Source organism: Botrytis sinoallii (genome assembly GCF_014898435.1).
Source record: "Botrytis sinoallii strain Bc 23 chromosome Unknown BSIN_022, whole genome shotgun sequence".
NCBI classification, from domain to species: domain Eukaryota; kingdom Fungi; phylum Ascomycota; class Leotiomycetes; order Helotiales; family Sclerotiniaceae; genus Botrytis; species Botrytis sinoallii.
Window position 1 is genome coordinate 784,006 of NW_024066049.1, and position 21,864 is coordinate 805,869.

Here is a 21,864-nt window from a genome sequence, read left to right on the forward strand (position 1 = left end):
GCAAATATGCCAGCTGTGAGACCAAGATATAATTCGACACAAGTATTAAAATGTTTGCCGTACTTTCCCAGATCTTTGCCGGACTACTAGGTATAATGTTCAGGTCGCTTTCATGCCGAATCGATAAAATAAGGTTGGGTGACTACAAAAGAATGGGGATTTGCGATAAGAGGGATGGAAATCGGATCGATGATTAAGCGCGTGCGGGCAGAATATACTACTGTACCTAAAAAGTTGTATCGGTGATAATGTTGCACGACAGGGATGCTTCTGGACTCCGAAAGAATACTTGAGGGATTCGAAAAGTAAATTCATAAAAGTACATACAACCCTCCAACGTGTACTTTTTATAATCATATGTTGCAGAGGCTACATCTTTAGAACCTCCAGATATCAAACACATTTTATTGAAGAGTTCTATTACATTTTCAGCACAATTTCCTTCCTTAACACTACACTTCCACGATAAATAACCCCGCACTCACTTGCCTCACTGTACGAACCTTTGTTTGTTTGAGAAAATGTCCTCCCGAGAGGAAGAGGCAGTTGCCTTGAAGAATCAAGGAAACAAAGCTTTCGCTGCTCATGACTGGCTCGGAGCTATCGATTTATACACCAAGGCCATAGAACTTGACGACCAAAAGCCAACATACTTTTCAAACAGAGCTCAGGTACTTTCACATGTATTCAACATCCAAACTGCTCGCGTGATTGACAATCTTGCAGGCAAACATCAAATCCGAGGCTTATGGATACGCAATAGCTGATGCTACAAAAGCCATTGAACTCGATCCGAATTTTGTAAAGGTTCGTTGGTTCAGAAATTCTGCCACCATTGTCTTTCTCTTCTCCAAAGTTTGAAATCTAACAACTTCCTCACAGGCATACTATCGTCGAGCCGTTGCATATACTGCAATCCTAAAACCCAAAGAAGCTCTCAAAGATTTCAAGGCGGTTGTCAAGAAGGCACCAAATGATAAAGATGCGAAGCTCAAGTTGGCAGAATGTGAGAAGATTGTGAAGAGAATCGAGTTCTTTCGAGCCATCGAAATTGGAGACCCACCATCTGCGGCGGAGGGCCTTAACCTCGATGATATGGTTGTGAAGGATTATGATGGTGTAGAGTTGGGCAACGAAATGACAACCGAGTTCATCAATGATATGCTTGAACGTTTCAAGAATGGCAAGAAAATACACCAGAAATATGTTTATCAAATTGTCATGGCAGTCAAAAAAATTGTCTATGATGAACCGACAATGGTGGAGATGGAGATCGACAGTGACGCACAGCTGACCGTTTGTGGAGATACACATGGTGAGTCGTCTTTTGATTGCATTGCAGTTTTAAGCTAACATTCAGTCTCAGGTCAATTTTTCGATCTTATGGAACTCTTCAGACTCAACGGTCTACCCACAGAGAAGCACTACTACCTATTCAACGGTGATTTTGTTGATCGAGGCTCTTGGTCATGTGAAATTGCACTACTGTTGTATGCATACAAATGGTTACGTCCATCAGCATTTTTCATCAATAGAGGAAATCATGAGACCGATGATATGAACCGTGTTTACGGTTTTGAGGGCGAGTGCAAGGCAAAATACAATGGTAAGTTGTTTTCCCAATTCATGTAAATCTTGATCCTTGAGAACAACAACTGATTCCTATCAGAACGTACTTTCAAGCTATTCTCTGAAAGTTTTTCGGCCCTACCTTTAGCAACTCTCATTGGCAAGAAATATCTTGTCCTTCACGGAGGATTGTTCTCGGATGATAAGATCACGTTAGACGATATCCGAGCCTTGAACAGACACAATCAACGCCAACCGGGTCAGGCAGGATTGATGATGGAAATGTTATGGACCGATCCACAAAAGGAGCCGGGTCGTGGCCCAAGTAAACGTGGTGTCGGTATGCAATTCGGACCGGATATTACTAGAAGGTTCTGCGAAAACAATGGATTGGACGCTATCATCCGTAGTCATGAGGTCCGAATGGAAGGTTATGAAGAGGAACACGATGGAAAATGCATTACTGGTATGTGAAGTTCCACTAATACATTACTGACTTAACTAACACTTTTTAGTCTTCTCCGCGCCAAGATATTGCGATAGTACAGAAAACAAAGGAGCTTATATCAATATCGGACCTGATTATAAGTTGGACTTCCACAAGTTTGATGCAGTGCCACATCCTAATATCAAGCCTATGGTTCGTAGATCTGGAGTTCTTTTCTTCCCAAATAATGAGCTAACTAGTAAAACAGGCCTACGCACAAAATTCTCCTTTATCGATGATGTAGATGAAACCATGATCAAATATATCAGGTGATTCTTGGGAGTGCTCATAAAAGTTTGGATCTATTCCATTTATCAAGATATGAGATCAATCCGTAGGAAAATTTCCTACAAGGGATTTGAAAATGTACAATAGCAGTAATATCCTCACATAAAGCGCTTCAATGATACTGATGCTCAAGCGAGAATGTAGTTATTCAAAATAATCTAATCATTCACAACTCTTAGCCAATCAATCGTTACGGACGAACTTCCACCAATTCGCCGACGCTGCCTGATGGCGTGTGTAAAGGTGTATGAGGAAGTGAAGTGTCTTAAACAAAGTTCGCTACCAACCAGGCAAGAGGCTTGACATTTGCACGGCATATCTTCTTTTTTTGCAAATCATCATGAATTTTAATACATACTTGCTACATGCTATCATCTCATGTTAACCTAATTTCCCAAATCTACACATTCAAAGGACGTCTCCTTCCCTCCAATCTGGAGGTCTTGTCGCTCGCTAAAAGCATGGGCTCCGAATCAAACCACCTGCAGTGCCCCTTACATTATAGTGTTTTATGTATTGGATGTGTGATCATTCGTTTTTGTACTGTCTTCTTCACTTTTGTAATCGATTGTTGAGACAATTTTGATCGTGTGTGCTCGGCTTGAGGTGATGATGCGAGTAGTTGGAGTTGTGCATGGCTGAAATTCTAGGCTTTGGGAGAAATAATACATACACACTTGGGAGAAAAGAAAAAGGAGAATAACAGAATTCACGAGGGTACGACAGAGGTTTCTTAGGTAGTTAGAGAACGGTCTCGGAAGCTCATTTAAACCATGCAAATACTTTTGAATTTCCACGTCATCTAAATGTATGTGATATCATGCTCTAAGAAATGGTCTTCTCAACCAATGTGATTCCGTATTTCTTCAACTCCTCCATCAATGGATCGTTGATCTTGCTGGTCATAGGCGCAAGAATACCCTTCTCACTAATTGTTCCATCGAGAACTTGCTTGACAGCAACACCACATGGTACACCGACTAATTTGGCCATGGCAGAGTAACCCTTTGGATCACCGTATTCAACCAATGTTGATGTACGAGTCTCCTTCTTTCCATCCTTGTGCTCAATCTCAAATTTGTGCTGCAACATGACGAGATCACGTTCTCCCTCTTCAAATTGCATCTTTTTCTCGAGAGTGGCGCAAAGAGTGTCAAGAGGATTACCACGGGGAATAATCTTTTCGTCGGAGAAGATACCAACCCAGTTAAGACCGTTCATGATACGTTCCTTTTCTTCAGTACTCTCAAACTTTGCCTTGGAAGCAATTGCCCACTTCAAATCATCCTCAGTACTTGACGAAGAACCAAGAACCTTTTGAGTAGCCTCCTTCCAGGAAATTGCCTCGGTGAATCCGTGATCTTCATCACTTAAGAATCCCATATCAACCAATACGCGAATGAATTCTGGGAAACCTTGATATCTCAAAGTACCTCTGATGATAGTTTGTGCTTCTGGGATATTGTAACGCTCCTTGTAAGGGGTAGAATCTCTGTTTGGGTAGGCGACAAATGCGTAACCTGGGTAGATGAAGTATGGCTTGGCGGTACCCATCAACTCTGGACCAGCAACATCAACAATGTTTCCGTCTTTATAGAATCTTGCCGCATTCCTCAATGCCAATAAAACACCACGGGAAGACCAAGAGAACTTGTAACCGAGAGGGTTATCCGAATTCTCTGGAGCTGGGAGACCTCCACAGTATGACAAGAAAGAAGTGATCTTTCCACCCGCCTTGTGAACCTCCTCGATGGTCCTTACAGCATACAAGTGATCGATTCCTGGATCTAAACCAATCTCATTCATAACTGTGATACCGGCATTCTTGGCCTCCTCGTCCAATTCAAGCATGGCAGGAGAAACATAACTAGTGGTAACGACATTCTTCTTGTTTCGGATGGCAGATTTGATGACGGTAGCGTGGAATGTATATGGGATCAAACTGATGACCAAATCGTTCTTTGCAACTTCGGCATCGAGAGCTTTGTCGTCTGTGACGTCAAGGGAGATTGGGTGGGCATTCTTGACACCTTCGGAGAGCTTCTTAGCACTTCGATGGTTCCTGCATGCTAGAAACAAGTCAGCTTTATGTTTTGAAGAGGAATTGGAATGTTCATGTACCAACAGAAACTTGAATGCCTGCTTCACTGAGAATATCCAAGGTCGGGCGTGTTACGAAGCCCGCACCGAGCATAAGAACTTTCCTAGAATAACTGTAAGAAAACGAAAACTTGGGGCTGAAATGATTTGATGGTTTACTTTGTGTCAAATCCAGCCATGATGTCTAACTTGGATGAATATAATTGAGAATAAACTGAAAATAAATATCAAGCAAAGGCTTGAGAGTTCACCGAGCGACTCATGCCGATGGGTTAAATTTCTTGGTGGGGTTGATCCGTGATCGGCCAACTGCATGTGTGCTAAAATTCGCAGAATTTGGTTGAGATCAGCATTAATTCACTGTAAGCATGCTTTTCAACCATTATGATAGGGTTACTGAGCAATGTTCTTGTTGTAGAGTAACTGGTGTTTTTACTTGTCAATTCAGAATCTTAGTATCATTATTATTCCATTTTGAGGATAATACCAAACATGATCTTGAGGTTACAATGCATACTAGGTAGGTACACAGAGCTACAACAACAGTGAGGTCAAGGCAAGGATCTCAAGTTGTCCCGCACTAACCTATAATGGGACCTAGCTTCCATTGAAGCTTACTTAAGCGCAATTCGCAAAGAACACTTTTCACCAGTCGCGAAAAAGCTCTTCTCTTCAAATTTCTTCTTCTCACAACATCAAGCTTTTGAAGCTTCATTTACAACATCTTCAACAGTCTTTCATACCGCACAATAACCATGTCGGCAATGGATGTATTCTGGGCAGCTCCGCCTATTTCAAGGTATGCGCAATGCGTTCTGCGAAAGATGCGCCTATCAATTAATACTGATGCTGATGATAGTGCATAGGACTTTGGCTACTGGTGCCTTGACTCTTTCGATCTTGGTCTACACTCATATTCTCTCAGGTTATCATGTTATGTTCTTATTGCAACCTATAATGCAATTCCCGCCTCAATTATGGCGACTGATTTCTCCCTTTCTTGTTACTGGCCCAGACTTGGGTATTCTTTTCGACACATACTTTCGTAAGATTTGCAAGATCGCGTTACAATCAGGATAGATTGACTTACATTGGCACAACAGTATACACTTATGGAAGCAAGCTTGAAACAGCTTCGCCTAGATTCCCTCAACCAGGAGATTTCTTGACATATGTATTGTTTGTTTGTGCGACGATCTTGGTAGGCATCATCTTTTTTCTTTTCTTCTCTCGTTGTTCCGTTCAAACCCCACCTCTATACTGCCCGTTTAGTGCAATGCTCTTAGCTACAACGGTTCCTAAAACGAGGAAGATTACCCTTACATCTTGGCTGGTCCGACATTCGCAAAACAACAAATAGGATCAGTTAAGGTGTAGGCATGGTGGGAAGTTCCTATGAGAAAACTCGTGTTGATTCCTCAACTTAACTCGGGTGGTTGTGGCTCCCTACATTTCAAGTCATTATCATTGAGATGTTGATACTTGGTGTTTCTATTTCAAGAGATACCTTGTAAAAATCTCATCTAACAAATGCGCAGGGATTGAATGTATTCATAACAGGCGGTGTCATCTTTACATCGGCGTTGGTATTGGCTTTCGCATACACATCGACACAAGATGATCGTGGCATGAAAGCTACCTTTTTCGTCATCACCATTCCAGCACCATGGATACCATATGCGATGCTTCTCATGACTTTTGTAATGGCTGGCCCTGGCCCAGCTAAGATTCAAGCTACCGGTCTTGTTGCCGCACATTTACATGATTTCTTGACGAGACTTTGGCCTACATTTGGTGGTGGAAGAAATTTTGTTCCAACCCCGGGTTTCATTCAGAGAGCTTTCCAAACAACACAAACCACTGTTACTGAAAGATCTTATGGTACCGCGGTTGCACAACCACAACGATCTGCCAATACTCCCAGCTCATCTGGCAGTGTTCTACCAGAATCATGGAAGAGTCGTGGCTCAGGACATAGATTAGGGGGTGATTGATTGAGTGATTCAGAATGCAAACATGGATCATGCTGTAAAATAGATAAGATGCTTTCCTATGTTGGTGTTTGGTGTCGATAAAATGAAACAATAGTCTCTGCCCTTAATGGCATCGTCATGAATACTTTTTCTTGTGCTTGTTTCGTGAAGGTGATTCTCAAGAAACATTTTCGGATGCTTTCACGTTGTTGAGTGTAGCATCTGCGTCAACCTCCATTGTTCATCATCTCACTTCTTATTTGTTCACGCCAATCTCTTCTGTCTTTACCGCAAGCTTTCTCCACTCACAACATACATACTGTCTATTGTCATGTGCAACAAGGCGTTGCCATTATAACAAAAAGAGTGCCAATTTTTTTCAATGCAATGCAATGTTTACCCTCACCTGAACATGACTATACTATCCTTATGAATACGATTTCCAGCTATCCATATTGGATGAAATGAAAATAGTCCTAAGTTTGGTTGTTATGCCTGGAGCAGGGACTGGTTCGATACCTCGTGAGAGGTGTGTTGATGTCTATTAGTGGAATGACAGGCTCATATATTTACATGGAAAACTCACTACGGAAGAACCAGACGGAGAGGTTAGGGGTTAGATGGATCCAGGGATGGCGCAAAACCGTGGATGAGGTAACTGAGGCTAATAGAAGGGTCTATAGTACCTTCGCATAAGTTAGTAGAGTATTGTTGCAAATAGAAAGTTCGAGTGCTTTATAATGTACTAGCTCAGATTAGCTGACAGCAGCTTCACGATGCTGAGCCAAAGCATTCAAATATGTCGAGTATCATTGTTCTGTTATCATGAATTTAAGATTTTGATCATGGGAGAGGCCTCGATTTGGTGGAGATAGTTGAACCCATTCGCACCATCGAGATGTAAGAAGGATAACCAGAATAGAAGTATATGACAACAACCTTGAGGTCGGTGGATAGCTACAAAGAATGATAACAATCATGTAAAATTGAGAGGTGAGGTTAGAGAGGTCAACGAGTAGTCCAAAAGGATACTTAGCGCAATTTTACCACCGCGGCAATGGTTGATATTGTTTCGACACCCTTTGGCCTCGGCGCTCTCCATTTCATGAAGTCAAAGTATTTGATAGATCTGAATCAAGTACTCTGAGTGATAATATATGTAACGATTCATGTTTGAATTGAACATAGGTAGGACTGGTTGTGCTAAAAGAGATGTTGATGATGTGCCATTAGGTGAGAATGTGCTCCAATCTTTACAGTCGGACCAAAACTTTTAATGGTCGCTCATTTACCTGCAAAATTTGCCCAAGCCGGAATGTCTTTTGCCTTCGATTGAGTCTTCATGACTCCCACCTTATACCAAGGGTCGTTGCTACGCATCCCTTGAAAGTATCTGGCCATCGCAACTCGATAGTTCCTCTCCTGGTTCTTTGTCTCACGATCCATTCATATTTATCGACGTTGAACCCTTCATACTCGTTGTTGCGCCCCTGAGTCAAAGAATAAATCAAGGTCTGGGACCCGAGTACGATGTTCACGTCGAGCGGTGAAGTTGCATATCTTACGATTTGCCAATGTTGAAATATATCAGGATTTGAGATAGTGCTGACGACATGAAGGGTGTGGAAGATGTAATAAATGCATTCGTAGACAGGATCGATTGTGTGTTCAGGGACTTGAGATCCAGTATATCTTGACTGAGTAGCGTTGATCCAAATAAACCCTTCTACACCACAGTATGAGAGTCTATCTGGATAATCCTAAGTTCGAGAGCTTTCAATAAAGTGTAGCTGAACGGTCTTTGAGTTTCAACTGATATGAATAGCAGCAATAGCTGACACTTTGGAGATGGAAGACAGATGATTCTCTTAAATCATTTATGCGCCTTACGACTTCTTAGTCCCAAATTGGAACAAACAAAAGAAGGAGGAAAACTTCCAAATGTCCCGAAATTAAAGATTACTGACAATATTTAGCTCCATGCACTGCATACATCGTCGAGCGAAATACCTTTCTACCACCTACCGGATCACCGTTCCGAAATCTCTTTCACCCCCACCTGGAATTGCCCGTCCCAAATCAGTAATCCTCATCACTCCTAAATCCAATCTATCCAATCCATCACATCTCACAATTCTTCTCTAAATTTTGTTGCACATCGTACCGAATCCCGCGCCGAGCTGACGTTTTCAAACCCCTACATTGCTTGCCTCCCAAACATGCCGCTTCCGAAAATTTGGCGTTCCACGTACCGAGTTCCGAAAAGCGAGTTCGGTATTACAGGGGGTGAAGAGATAAACTACGCCGAACTACATAGAATGGGGGCCGAAATCCGAGGTTATCCGCAAGTTTCAGATAGACAACAGATAATTTGGGAAGTCCTTCGAGGATGGGGATCGGATGAATTTACATGACGGATGGTGATTTTGGGTCGTATTTTTGTGATGGTATCGGGTGGTCAGGATAATGGGGCTCGGGTGGCTTCCGAGAATTCATTTGTTTCGTCCGATCAAACAGTTACCTTCTGGAGGAACTCAACGATCGATGACATGGAGAACGGTTATAATATGGATATTGTTGAACAAAATGCATAAGTATAAATTATGTTCTTAAGTCGAGTTGGCTCATTGACTGACGAATTTGGCGCGAGGACCTCAATTTGTAGCACTTGACTATTTTCAGGACCACTGACTTTGCGAATGTGTTTTTGGTTGTCCTATGTTGAATATCAATTGGCCAATGAACTCCCAGGTAACATGGTATTTTTCCTAGTAATTCGATTGGGGAAGGCATGAACGTTATACAGTAAATCTTTTAATTTTAGAGCTTGAGATTTCTACTCTATGTGAAGAATGATAATCTTATCGCCGCCTCTTACATCATATTTTGGTGCCGCCCATTCTACACAAAATTCAGGTCGGTGCGAATTGAGATTGGCAAGTGAAGTTTCAATATCATTCGATACATTAGAGACTATCATTGTGGAATACTTGTAAGTTTAGCTGCTGTTGAGTCTATCATTTGAAAGCCATCGATAACACAGTTTATTTATTCGACTTCTGGCATTGAATTATGGAATTGGTTTGATGATTGGCGAAATCAATTTTCGGTTCACTTTGTACCCGAAATTATCTTGGCCATAGGATGCTCGTCAGTATCGACGATCAAAAGCTTTTCCTCACCTCGGCCGAGTATTCCGTAGACATTAACTTCGCCATCCTTGATACCTAGGACTGTGCTGGTTCCCGCATATGTTGCTTCGCTTTCAGTGCCGCACCGATTGGCGAGAATAATAATGATTTCTTCAGTGCTGTTAGCTCCAATGATAGGTTTCAGTCTGGCAATCCAGTAAGAAATTGTATCCATATCAGGTTCCCTTGCTAATAGACCGTAAGGTAATTGGTCCTGTCTTGTAAGCCAAGCCATGGACAAAATAACAAGATTTGCCTTCTTTTGAAGTACATGGCAAGCAAATTCACAAGTAGTCCAAGGAGTTTCGAATTTGTATGGATTCAAATCCATGCCTATAAATCATGAGTATCAGTGAATTTAATCGAAATGTTGAGATGTCATTAAGCATGACTGGCTGAGCGGAAATGATATGCTAAATGCTTACAGATTCCCATTGCCACAGTTCCTAGCCCCCTGATATTTCCATCGAAAAAGCCAGATCCTTCATGAGCCCAAGTTTCATCTGTGTAGTATAGGAATGACTTTCGATAGTTGGCGATAGTCTTACCCTCCTTATCTACCGTAACTGTGGAATTATAACATTCGGAATTTGATGATCCATTCGAAGCATCATTAGCCTTCTCAGGATAACCAACCGTTACTACACAGTTGTACTTGAGAGCTGTCGTACGTGCCCATGAAGATGTGACACCAGAAGTAGTCGGCTCAAGATAAGGGGTGATTTGTTCCAAAGAGGAAAAGTTATAACCTGTATGATGGTTAGTCATATATTTGGCATGATACTATCATTGAAAACATCTAGGATACGATGATTACCAGAAAAAGCCATCTCAGGCAATACTAAAAGATCGAGATCTTCCGGTTCTGCTTTCGCGAGTATTGCATCCGCTTTTGTGAAGTTATTAGTGACATCTCCGACCTATGCTATAGTATTAGCTATGTTTGTGAATGTCATGACTGGATGTTCTTACCTGAGGATCGAACTGTAAACAAGCGATTCTCATAATTATGGCCTTTCGTGGATTCTCCTTGGAATTTGCCAAGATTCGAGACCGAACACTTCTTCATGAAAGTGGCAAGCATGGAAAGCTCCTCCAACTATACGACAATTCGTGTTGAATATCAGTTCATGGGCCTTCGTACTGCAGACAATATTGACAAGGATTTTAGCCGGGAAATGTCTGACACTCTGCATCTAAGTTAGCAGTTAGGAAACAATCAACCGATGGGTTGTAAGAGGGAATAAATCGAGCATTCAAATGAAGAAAAAATACATGTAGAGGAAATGGCGAGATGATGGCGATCCCACCTCTCGAAAGTCCAGATTGTATGTGCGTGGACCAATGATGAGTGTTAAGAGATAGATAAGCCATTTACTTTTGCGGTACCAGTAGATGCGATGCAACAATGTTATAACTCTTAAATAAAAGCTAAGTAAAATAGCAGCGATGTCTGTAGATTGTTCAGCCTCTACCCCGCTGTTTGTTCAATCAAGATGGGATTTCTCGAACATCAGTTTTGCAAAAGAGCCCTATGGAGATCTTCTTAGACTTCTCAAGTTTCTCTTCCCTTGGAAACTCGACTTCTAACAAGTTCTTGGTCAATGATATGTCAAATGAAATAGTGATACAAGGACGGAGTGTTGTTCAGTATCAATAAAGTTTGATCGACAAATCGCAGAAATGAGGATGAGGCGTGCCAATCATAAGAGGGATGTGTCACTTATTATGCAAGCTTTCTATTGGCTGTACATCGCTCTGATAATGAAGATGCTCGTGATTAGTCATGGAGGCGGTCAACATTGGCAATAAAACCTAGCAACAAAAGATGCTGTAAATCCGTCACTTCAAACAATAATTCAATTGTGTTCACAGAAATTAACATCTAACTCGAATTGGCCTGTGGCAGTTTATAAACTATCAAACCAAATGTCGATTTTCAATTGATTGAGGTTGCCATCAGCCCGGTTTGTGACAAATCCGCTGATTGCTTTTCGCTAAAACTAGCAGAGGCCGTTTCGGCATATTAACAGGATGTAGGTATAATAAACGTTTCTAATGAGATGGAGTTGGATATATCACATTCCTCGGGTTCAAATCTTCGTAATTTCATTGATGCATGCTGCGTACTTTGACTAGTTGCGCATGGGGGTTTCAATTCTCATCCTCTCCATCAGAGTGTACGCCATGGCCCTCTGACAGCTTCGTGGCGCCGACCTGGCCAAGTAAAGCAGCAAAGCACATCGGCGTCTGGTTAGGATGTAATCTGAGACCGTAGGGAGTCTTCTAATTCCTTGCTATGTTATCCATCATAGCATTAGTTGTAATGGAAGGTTTCAAGAATCATTTAGGCAATGCTAGAAATACTTTCAAATCTTATGAGAACCACACCCTTCGGTGACACCTGGCTGACTAGTTGGGATTGAAAGCCGCACATCAGTTTCTTGAAGCGCGGATGGGTACGAAAAAAGTAGTTCCGAGCCGTCAGTGATTTTCGGGACTTCTTTCCGCAAAATCCGATATTTCTAAAGACTCCATAGATCTCTCCCGCATGTCGAGATTCTTGACCACCTCACGAATCCAATTTAAGGCAAGGAACCCCGCCTTTACTTGGCTCAATTCTCTAGAAGCAGCACCAGTCTTATATAAGGGGTTTTGGTCATTTATTTCTCGAAGTATCACTATTGGAATCGAGCCTCACATTGTGGTGGCCTTTGAGTGATTCGAGTTTTACCCTTTTTGAATTCTTTCCTCACTTCCCCGCTTTTCTCATTTACCGAACCTCACTTGAGACACAAACGACAACGAAAGGAAGCACGAAGACAATAACATCATAATGTGAGATATCCACTTTGCATCGTCACATAAATCACAATATTTATCTCTCTGCTGATGGTTCTTCTTGTGTTCTCATCCTTTTCCTCAACAGACTCCGGGTCGAGCGACGAAAATATCGCAGGTACATGCAGCGTTTTCAAGGGATTACCTAGGAATTTCATTGTACTGACTAAGCCGTATCTTATGAAGGTCTCATTTCAATTTCATCTTGCCAGTCGAACCATTCGATTTTCCTTCTTATGGTGCTTCGATATACATGCATTGCTGTATTCCTCTGTTGCCAAGGCATCTATTTTTCGACCCTCAAGCCCTGAACTTCCCATTATATTCAAAATGGCAGGGTTCACCTCTTGTGCTTGAGTGAGCCCGTTGTTCCCATTGTCCAGAGCATACCAGTACCTGCCGTATATCGGTATCAAGAACCTCCTAACCTTAGAAGACGGACCCCCGATCCTTTCGCAGAGTGCCACCCGACTTGCCTTCACAAATACTCTTACGCAAAGGCATATTTGAGAAAAGCTGCAATATACCCAGGTTGTTTCCGCATCTAAATACCTAAGTAATTAAAAGCCTGTGCCATGATAGTCAAGTCGAATGCCTGATACAAGACCGCACCATGCGTAATATCCAACATTTTCGAAGTTATCTGTGTCCACATTGTAGAAATCCTTTCCCCTTTCCCATTCAGTCACAATGACTCTAATCATTGATTGTTTCCCTTTCCATTGCGCCCGGTCTTGTGATGTGCTTGCAAATCGAGTCCGTAGAGGTCAGGTTGTCGACATTAATGAGACTGTTACGAACAATATGTTAGCCTGATATCATAGATCCTTAGAAACACTGTACAAGATAGTAAATCGTCCTCGAGATCTGCGATTGCCGGCTCTTAGTTCAACGGTGCCCATGTACCAATTTCAGTATCTCCGTGTAGTATGACCCTTATGTACCTGGTTATGGATTCCAATCTGTGCTGCCAACTTTGTGAATATCTATGCTGCCAAATAAAATCTGTGAATTGTGTCATACTCAATGAAGCTCACTGACCTTTATCATATGAGAATAGAAGATTGTGGAGCGTCTCTTCTCCATTCGACTCATTTTACTGAATTGATAATCTGCAATCCCACTACACTCAAATAGTCCTTCCTCCGCTCTGTTCTTCCTGCTCTATCATTTCTGCTTTAGTCATGCCATCCATTGAACCCATTGCGGAGTCCTTTCTAGGCTATCGCATGTTTTCTCGTAATCTGCGCCACAATTTCCATCAACGGTGTTGTGCTTGCTGAAGATTGAGCGGTTCTGTAGTTTTCAGGTATTCCTGCGTCGGCATTTCCCCATCTCTCGTATCTCAACTTGGTATGCCAACTCCCACTTTCAATCAAACCTATACGCTTGGAACGCCCATTGTGTAGCTCTGGTCGTTAGGATTCTGTAGTAATGCTTGAGTCAGCGCAATGATCAGTGTCGCGAATGTAGAACTTAACGCGAATTGATGTCTCAGATTGCTTTCTGCTCGAAGGTCAATAGTTTTGGATGATTATGCCTTTTATTTGTGAAAACTAGGTAGAAATGCTGGGTATTGAGCAATCTCTATGGCGCAGATGGTGAGCTGCTTGGCTTGTCTTGATGAAAAATATCTTCGTAATGAATTTCCATGAAAAGAGTGGAATGAAATGTCGGGTTTTCTATTTCTTGGGGATTAGGATAGGTAGGATGTCGGCATAAAAGGAAACTAGCTCTAGATTCACTCATTATCAATCATAATTCAAGGGAGGGATAAAATTAATAGAACGAGACAGCGGTTTACGCGGATGGAAGTATTTACGGCATAATAAATCACTGTTGACTTCAAATATCACGGAAGATGCATAGAAAACGAAAAGTGTGTTAGAAAGTTTGTTATTTATATAAAACTAACAGATGAAGTGATCTTGATCACTGTTGGTTTGGAGCACCTCCTGGATTTCCAGGATTTTGGTGCGGGGTACCTTGTGCCCCGAATGTTGAATATGGAGGGCCAGCAGGTAGATTTTGACCACCTTGAGCCTGCGCCGGCCGAGCAGAACGTTGTGGAAGGCCTTGCTCTCCAAAATTCAAAGCTGGCAGTCCAGGAGGCAGGCTTTGTTGGCCACCTTGTCCAAAAGTCTGACTTCCCGACTGCGAAGCGCGGGCGCGACGCTCCTCTCTAGTCAGGAAGTTATTTCCAAGATATCCTCGTGTTGGTGCACCACCTCTACCTCGTGATGGTAGGTGACCAGGATAGTCTAGACTGTGACCGCCACGTCTTGGAACAGCACCCCCCCCCAGATCTAGCATCACGAACTCCACCAACTGGACCATGTCGACGGGCGCTCATGGCAGCTGCAAATGTGTTGTGGCTCCTTGTTTGCGACTCCATAAATAAGGCCATCAACTGGACCCGTTCCTCCCTTTCTTGCCTGTTAAATTCAAGCAATGGGTCGATCTCATCTCGAGAAGGAAGAACAGGAGAATGTGCAGGCCATGTTTGATCTGGTTGAACAAAGCTGCCACTACCTCTTGGTGCAATTTCTCTGCCACGACCAAGGTCTCTACCTCGATCGCTCCCTCCAAGACCGCGGCCTCTACCACGAGTCGGAATCTCTGGGCGTGCAACCTTGGAAATTCTGCCACCTATTGTACCATGGAACACTGAGTCTGCTATTTCTTTGTCAGCTTTGTTTTCTGTGCTTGGCCGCTCGGCGCGTGATGTTGAGCCAATGTTCTCTTGACTTTGCGATGGACAATACCATCTAGCATCGCAACATCTATCCTGGACACCAGAGGCATAAGCTAAATGAACTTGAGGCCCCGAAGATACACCAGTGTCAATTTCTAACTCGTTACTGAGGTTGAAATTGAACTTTTCGGGCTGAGTATCATTTGATACAACCGCTCTGTGTTCGCTAGCAGTCTTTGAAGTCTGGGAACGACCCTCCCCTTTTTCCAACCTTCCTGAATCAACCAGCCTGGGGTCTAGCTCAGTGATTACTGGTGGCAAATCTTTACGACAAGTGATCTGGTAAAAATATGTGTCTTTTGTGTGAACTTGCTTCGTATCAGTGTACTAATCCTGCATCTTTATCTCACTGACGACTTGATGCAATTCAGGTCCTGGACCTGAGAATCGTTCTTGATGTGCAGATCGTTTATCTGTGAATTGTTCTTGATGTACAGGTCCTGGACCTGGGAATACTTTTTGGTTTACAGATCCTTGACCTGCGAAAGTCTTTCTTTGTATAGGTCCTGGACCTGGTAATTGTTTTTGGAGTGCAGGCTGTGGAACTACAATCTTGATTGCGCGACCAGATTCATCTTCTTGACCAGTCACTGCAAGCAATGCACTGATTGATTGATTGATTGATTTTATTAACATCCATCTTCAGTCCAAGACTATATAGGACAGCTAGGCCCTAAGAGCCTAATAAGTAACTTTTTATTTTATAATATTGGATATGATCTAATTAAGGAAGTGAAAACAAATGCTGGGGAATAATATCTGTTTATTATATATATTGTATATAATAAGAAAATTTTGAAAATCAAGAAATTGTAAGGAGATCAAATCTCTTTCTTATTTCCTCAACTGCTTCTTCTTTATTCTTTTCTTCTTTCTTTTTTTCTATTATTATTTCTTCCTCTATTATCTCTTATTCAAAAGTTCTTGCTAGATGCTATGTTGATTGATTGATTGATTGATTGATTGAATTTACGTCCACCTTCAGTCTAAGACTATATAGGATGGCTAGGCCCAATGAGCCCAATAGATAACTTTTTGATTTATAATATTGATTATAATTTTATTAGGAAAATAAAAACAAATATTAGGGAATAATGTCCGCTCATTATATATATTATATATAATAAGAAAATTCTGATAATCAAGAAATTGTGAGGAGATCAAGTCCTCCTCTTATTTTCTTAATTGCTTTTTTTTATTCTTTTCTTTATTCTTCTTTTTTATTACTACTTTTTCCTTTATTATTTCTTATTTAAGAGTCTTTGCTAGATATTATGCTCTTGTAGTGATTTTAATGATATTAATAAATTTGATAGCTAATTCGATATCTATTTTGGTATATAATAGAAATTGTATAGTGATTTTCGATAATGGTATATTCTGGAATATCTCTTTTCTTTTGTTTTGTATATAGAATAGCTAATCAGGAAGTATTGTGATGTTTCAATATTATCGCATATACATCTATTATTGGAGTGATTGAATCGATATAAATATAATTTGATATATCCGTAATTTAATTTCAATTGAAAAAGTATATTAATAGTATTTCAATTAGTTCCAATTAATAGCTTAATTTTCGATCCGATTTTTCATAGAAATAGTTTTGAATAGGTTAATGCCGATTGATTGGATTTAAGTTTATATTAATTGAGAATTAAACTTTATTGATCAAAGAGAATTTTTTAATTATTATTTCTAATAATCCAAAATTAATTTTATTTGAGATAGATTGTATTGTAATAGCCTCTTTTGCTAGCTTATCTGCTAACTTATTCCCTTTAACTAATATGTGCCCTAATACTCAATTTAAGGATATTTTAAATCCTTTAGTTATAATAACTTTGACTATCTTGATTACTCGAATTTGATATACTTAGCCTAAATAGTCTAAAAGTGTTTTCAATTGAAGAAAGCCTACTTGATTATCTAAATAAACCTTGAATTTCTTTTCACTATTAATAATTAAGCTAGTATATTTAATAGCTTGAATAATTCTATATAACTCTTTATTATAAACTAATTGATTACTTTCAATATTGACTTATTTGTCACGGGGTGACACTAAGCCCTTTCTGTCCTGTCCTGTCCTGTCCTGCTATATATGTGAGAGTAAGGTAGAACTTCCAGTTCTACCTCCTAGTCTTTTGGGCGTTTAGCTCAGCGGTAAGCTTCTGAATACTCCCAGAAGTGATCCCGTAACATTAGGTAGAACTACCCTTGGTTATATGTGGAGCTGTACGGGGGGCCCACTTATAGCTTACAAGCCTTCATTGGTTTGGGGGCTAGCATATATAGATCCTGTCTGCCTGTCCTGAATGCCTAAGGCATTAGAATCCAGAATCCTGAAACCTCCTAGTAGGTGATGGTATGGAGACCATACCTTAAGGAGGGGGGTAATGTCACGGGGTGACACTAAGCCCTTTCTGTCCTGTCCTGTCCTGTCCTGCTAATATATATAAGAGTAAGGTAGAACTTCCAGTTCTACCTCCTAGTCTTTTGGGCGTTTAGCTCAGCGGTAAAAGCTTCTGAATACTCCCAGAAGTGATCCCGTGACATTATTCTTGATATAAAATCTAATCATTTGATTATATTAATACTATTTTTATATCAATACCTATTCTCTTTTAATGAAAAAGATATCTATATAAATATAAATAATATTTTAATCTCTATATTTAAGAATGATATTGTGAAGTATTGCTGTATTTTCTTTTGAAGTCTAATTAATATTAACTTTGAAAGGAATTTCCTTTTTCTATAAAAGAAAGTGAAAATAAATAATCTTTTCGAAAAAGAATAAATCAAATTTTTATTAATTGATTTTCTAATTCTATCAAGTTGAATTGGTTTGTATAGCTTTCTTTAAGAAGTATTGATTGCTTCCCGATTAGTATATTAATATATTAAAATAGCTTTTTCGATATTAATTGAATATTTAGATAAGAGTTTTGTTAATCGAAAAGCGTATTGCTTGATATTTGAGTCTAATCGGATATTTACTGATTTTAATTCCGATTCGATTTTTATTAGAAAATTGGAATGGTTTTGAAAACTCCTAGTATCTTTCGGAAAGCTAGATTTTGAAGAGTTTTATCACGGGGCAGGCGGGCGGGATAGAGTTCTAATAACTTTGCCCTAATCTGGCAAAGTTATACTGATTCGGGTAATAGGTTCAGATTGAGAATTAAGATGTAGTTCAAAGAGCTATAATACAGAATCTTCCAAGTTAAAGATATACAGGATTTTGCTAAGCGAGCTAACCCAATCGAGCCCTAGCTCACTTGCGCTTCGACGCGAGTATCCAATTCGGTCCCCTTCGAGGGGACCAATATATCATATAATCTCATACCATAATATTACCCCCCTTCTAAAAGCTAAGCTTTATTGAAACAAAGATATTATAATTCGATTATCCAAAGGCGGGCAATATTCGATCAAGCGAATCCTGATTTATCAGGGTATTTTCAATGGAAATTGCGAATCAGTTCTTACACATTCTCCAGATAGCTTGCAGGTTCTTTGATTGACATCTCGTAACCAACCTAGCGGATAGTATACTTTAGACGAGGTCCTCCACAACCTCTTCTTTCCCAACAGGAGTCCAGGATCTCGGCAGCTTCGAACTATTCTAAGCCGTCGATTTCGACAAATGGTGGTAGTGGGTTGTACTGCCCAGGAACAGAATTATTATATACAGGGTATAACAGGTTGATATAAAAAACAGGGTAAATCCTTATTGAGATAGGGAGTTTTAGTTTATAAACATATGGGCCTATCAGGTTCAGAATCTTGAAAAACCTGAGATTCTTCCAATCAAGCTTTTTCTGTAGATACAAAATCTTGATATTTCTAATGTTCAATCAGATCAAATCATTAGGCAGATATTTACAAACAAAGGAATAGCGGGTATCAGTATTCTTCGAATATCGGGCTTGACTAATAATTAATTTGATCTATAGGTATAAAAAGATAGCTTTTATTTTAATAATGAATTTTTTAATATTTTATATAGCAAAACGATTACTTTGGGACAATATAGGCTCAAAGTCCAGGCAAAAGTGAAATCCATAGTTCAAAAAGAATAGAATTATTTGGATACTTTCGGATCAGATATTATTAATAGAGAATTCGGCGAGTGGGAGCCACTCTGCCCAGTTGTCTTGCAGATAGACTATATACAACCAGAAATATTATTCCAGTATTGTATTAGCCCTCTCAATTTATCTATCAGTTTCAGAGTAATAAGCGATTAAAAGCTTGATGGCTATACCTAAGTGTTTGTAGATATATTTCCAAAATTCAGAAACAAATTGAGCTTTATAATCAGATATAATGATTAAGGGTAAGCTATAGAGCTTTTAGATATTTTTTTGGAATAGATAGGTAATCTCTTTAGAGTTGTAGATATTATAATAAAATAAGAAATATTTTATTTTCATTAATCAATTAATTATTATTATAATAATATCAAAATCAATATTTTTGGATAAATATATAATGAAATCTATTGAGATATTTTGCTAAGCTTTCTATGGGATTAAAAGCAAGTAGAGAATTCTCTCCTGACCTTTGCAATTCGGGACAGTACAGTAGCAACTATAATACTTACAGACTCATTGTATAATATAATCATAGTATCCAGGCCAATAATAGTTTCGGAATAATAATTCGAAGGTTCGGGTATAGTGTAGGTGATCAGCAGCAGGCGATTCGTGATACAAATGGAGTAGATAAGTTTTCAGAGGGTTATGATCAGGAATATATAGTTTTCCTCAATAGTATAGCAAATTGTTGTTTTCAATATATTCGATAAAAAGTGATTTTTGAGTATTTCGGGAATCCCTTTTATAGAGATTTCAGAACAGATTTAGGTATAGGGTCGGTTTGGTAGCCTTTGTGAAGTAGGGTAAGCAGATCAGTAAAAAGGTTTAGAGGGGTTTCTGGGTCCTTTAATTGTATTATAGAATTGGGTATAGATATAGTATATAGAATTATAGGCTCTATAATTTTATTATTTTTTAGCAAAGTTATAATATTATTGAGGGGCTGGTATACAGCCCCCACCAATTATAAGATCGCTCACAGGCTCTGCCCTTGATGCAATCAAGGAACGATTCGAAAGGATCGATAAGATAAAGGGGGAGAGACAGGAAGTAATCGAGACATTCGCAGTACTAGCAAATAAGCTTGTACAAGGATTCCAAAGCCAATAACGCAAACTCACTGCGAAGTTTAAGAGTACAATCATCTCTGCTCTGCTAGAAGTAACGGAGACTACTCTTGATCAAAGGAGAAAGCCTATAACAAAACAATTACAGTCAGAAAACAATACACAGAAAACCTATATTAATATACTGAAAACTCAGATAAGGCCTAAGATAGTAAGCCTCATTATAGGCTCCATTAATACAATACACTCTACTCCTAATGAAAATACAAACACTGAATATTCAGGAACACACAGACTCAAAAGGAAAAATGATCGGATCAAGAAAACGATCCTTATAATAACTAGCGGAGAAGCTCTACTCTTAGAGACTAGCCCCTTCCTGCTAAGACTCAGAATAAAAGAGATAATTGCTGGAATCACATTAGCAGAGATCCCTTTTCTTCAAAGGAACAATACAGGCTAAACATTAAGATACAATTCTGATACTAATTGGGAAAAGATTATAAAAACAAAAAATGTCGAGCAGATACTTAAAACCCTTTATATAATAAGTATGTGTAGATTAGAAAATGGTTTATATATATAGTCCTATAAGTACTATATAATTTCTATTATATTGAAGATACTCCTACTCCTATACCTATTAAACTTATCAAGAAAAAGATCACAACTCAAATCGGTAAGCAGCCAATCAACTACAGATTAGCATATAACAAGGTCAACCTGATTATTAAAAGAGCCATCTGGATTATTGGCTTCAATACTGCAATACCGCAATTCTGATTGTTCAATAACAATTCCTATTTGGTTCTTTTAAACAAACCCCGGGAAATTCAACTTTATAGTATTAGTTGTCTAAGGTACTGTAACTCTTTTATCTATAATAAAACCCTAAGATATTCGATATACAATAAACTAAATACTAAGCATAAGGATGTATTTGTATATCAGTAATACATTAGAGCAGCTTAATATACTAATTATCATAAGCCCTTTTACACTAACCATTCCAATTACCCAGCTGCTCCTAGGGTTTACACTAAACAACGGATCGTTCTGACCACAAAGGAACTGGCTATAATCAGAATTATTGATAAAAAAGAATATAAAACACTGTACAAAGCAAATACAAATAAAGTGGATCACATTCCTAAACTATTTCTGTTAGAGTAGATAATAGCAATGAATCAACTAGGCGTAATGTAGCACAAAGACTTTTCATTAATTTCTCTAAACTATGAAAATTCTACAATTTATAATTGTGCGCGGGTTGGCATCGGCCCGGGGTAGGCCTGTAGGGCTATTTATGTATTCTTGTTAGTCTTTATGCGGATTGATTGTGATAGAGCCCTCTATTTTGTATATCGCACTTCGAGATGTGTATGTTTATCTCCGAAATCGATTTGTATAATACAAGAAAATGAGGTACTATGTGATTGCATCCGGAATATATTTCAAAAGAAAATAAGAATGCTATAAAGTCACAA

At 39.5% G+C, this 21,864-nt stretch overlaps 5 protein-coding genes across 5 annotated transcripts; 2 read left to right on the plus strand and 3 right to left on the minus strand.

The window, feature by feature from the left end:
- Positions 1-521: 521 nt before the first annotated feature.
- On the plus strand, positions 522-2,300 carry EAF02_009938 (uncharacterized protein; the record flags this gene model as incomplete). Its single annotated transcript, XM_038905986.1, has 7 exons — positions 522-671; positions 727-807; positions 883-1,315; positions 1,367-1,606; positions 1,670-2,035; positions 2,085-2,209; positions 2,265-2,300. 7 exons carry the CDS (start codon positions 522-524, stop codon positions 2,298-2,300), a joined length of 1,431 nt encoding a protein of 476 aa, XP_038754409.1.
- Positions 2,301-3,169: 869 nt separating this feature from the next.
- EAF02_009939 (uncharacterized protein) lies at positions 3,170-5,065 on the minus strand (the record flags this gene model as incomplete). The annotated part of the gene is made up of 4 exons (XM_038905987.1): positions 5,042-5,065; positions 4,604-4,960; positions 4,466-4,548; positions 3,170-4,413 (listed from the first exon to the last, which is right to left on the minus strand). Exons 2-4 carry the CDS (start codon positions 4,621-4,623, stop codon positions 3,170-3,172), a joined length of 1,347 nt encoding a protein of 448 aa, XP_038754410.1. The 5' UTR covers positions 4,624-4,960; positions 5,042-5,065.
- Positions 5,066-5,104: 39 nt separating this feature from the next.
- On the plus strand, positions 5,105-6,569 carry EAF02_009940 (uncharacterized protein). The gene is made up of 4 exons (XM_038905988.1): positions 5,105-5,243; positions 5,311-5,489; positions 5,548-5,645; positions 5,983-6,569. Exons 1-4 carry the CDS (start codon positions 5,200-5,202, stop codon positions 6,436-6,438), a joined length of 777 nt encoding a protein of 258 aa, XP_038754411.1. The 5' UTR covers positions 5,105-5,199; the 3' UTR covers positions 6,439-6,569.
- A 2,653-nt stretch (positions 6,570-9,222) lies between these two features.
- EAF02_009941 (uncharacterized protein) lies at positions 9,223-11,246 on the minus strand. Its single transcript, XM_038905989.1, has 6 exons — positions 11,121-11,246; positions 10,987-11,061; positions 10,581-10,798; positions 10,426-10,528; positions 10,034-10,357; positions 9,223-9,941 (listed from the first exon to the last, which is right to left on the minus strand). The coding sequence occupies exons 3-6, from the start codon at positions 10,611-10,613 to the stop codon at positions 9,529-9,531; spliced, it is 873 nt and encodes a 290-aa protein (XP_038754412.1). The 5' UTR covers positions 10,614-10,798; positions 10,987-11,061; positions 11,121-11,246; the 3' UTR covers positions 9,223-9,528.
- A 3,135-nt stretch (positions 11,247-14,381) lies between these two features.
- On the minus strand, positions 14,382-14,786 carry EAF02_009942 (uncharacterized protein; the record flags this gene model as incomplete). Its single annotated transcript, XM_038905990.1, has 1 exon — positions 14,382-14,786. One exon carries the CDS (start codon positions 14,784-14,786, stop codon positions 14,382-14,384), a length of 405 nt encoding a protein of 134 aa, XP_038754413.1.
- Positions 14,787-21,864: the final 7,078 nt, after the last annotated feature.

Bases quoted from the DNA above. Each gene is read 5' to 3' on its own strand.
- EAF02_009941 (XM_038905989.1), bottom strand. From the start codon at position 10,613: ATGAGAATCGCTTGTTTACAGTTCGATCCTCAG. The intron at 10,529-10,580 runs GTAAGAACATCC...ACTATAGCATAG, and splicing joins GTTTACAGTTCGATCCTCAG to GTCGGAGATGTCACTAATAA. The intron at 9,942-10,033 runs GTAAGCATTTAG...CATGATTTATAG, and splicing joins AACTGTGGCAATGGGAATCT to GCATGGATTTGAATCCATAC.
- EAF02_009940 (XM_038905988.1), top strand. From the start codon at position 5,200: ATGTCGGCAATGGATGTATTCTGGGCAGCTCCGCCTATTTCAAG. The intron at 5,244-5,310 runs GTATGCGCAATG...GATAGTGCATAG, and splicing joins GCAGCTCCGCCTATTTCAAG to GACTTTGGCTACTGGTGCCT. The intron at 5,646-5,982 runs GTAGGCATCATC...ACAAATGCGCAG, and splicing joins TTGTTTGTGCGACGATCTTG to GGATTGAATGTATTCATAAC.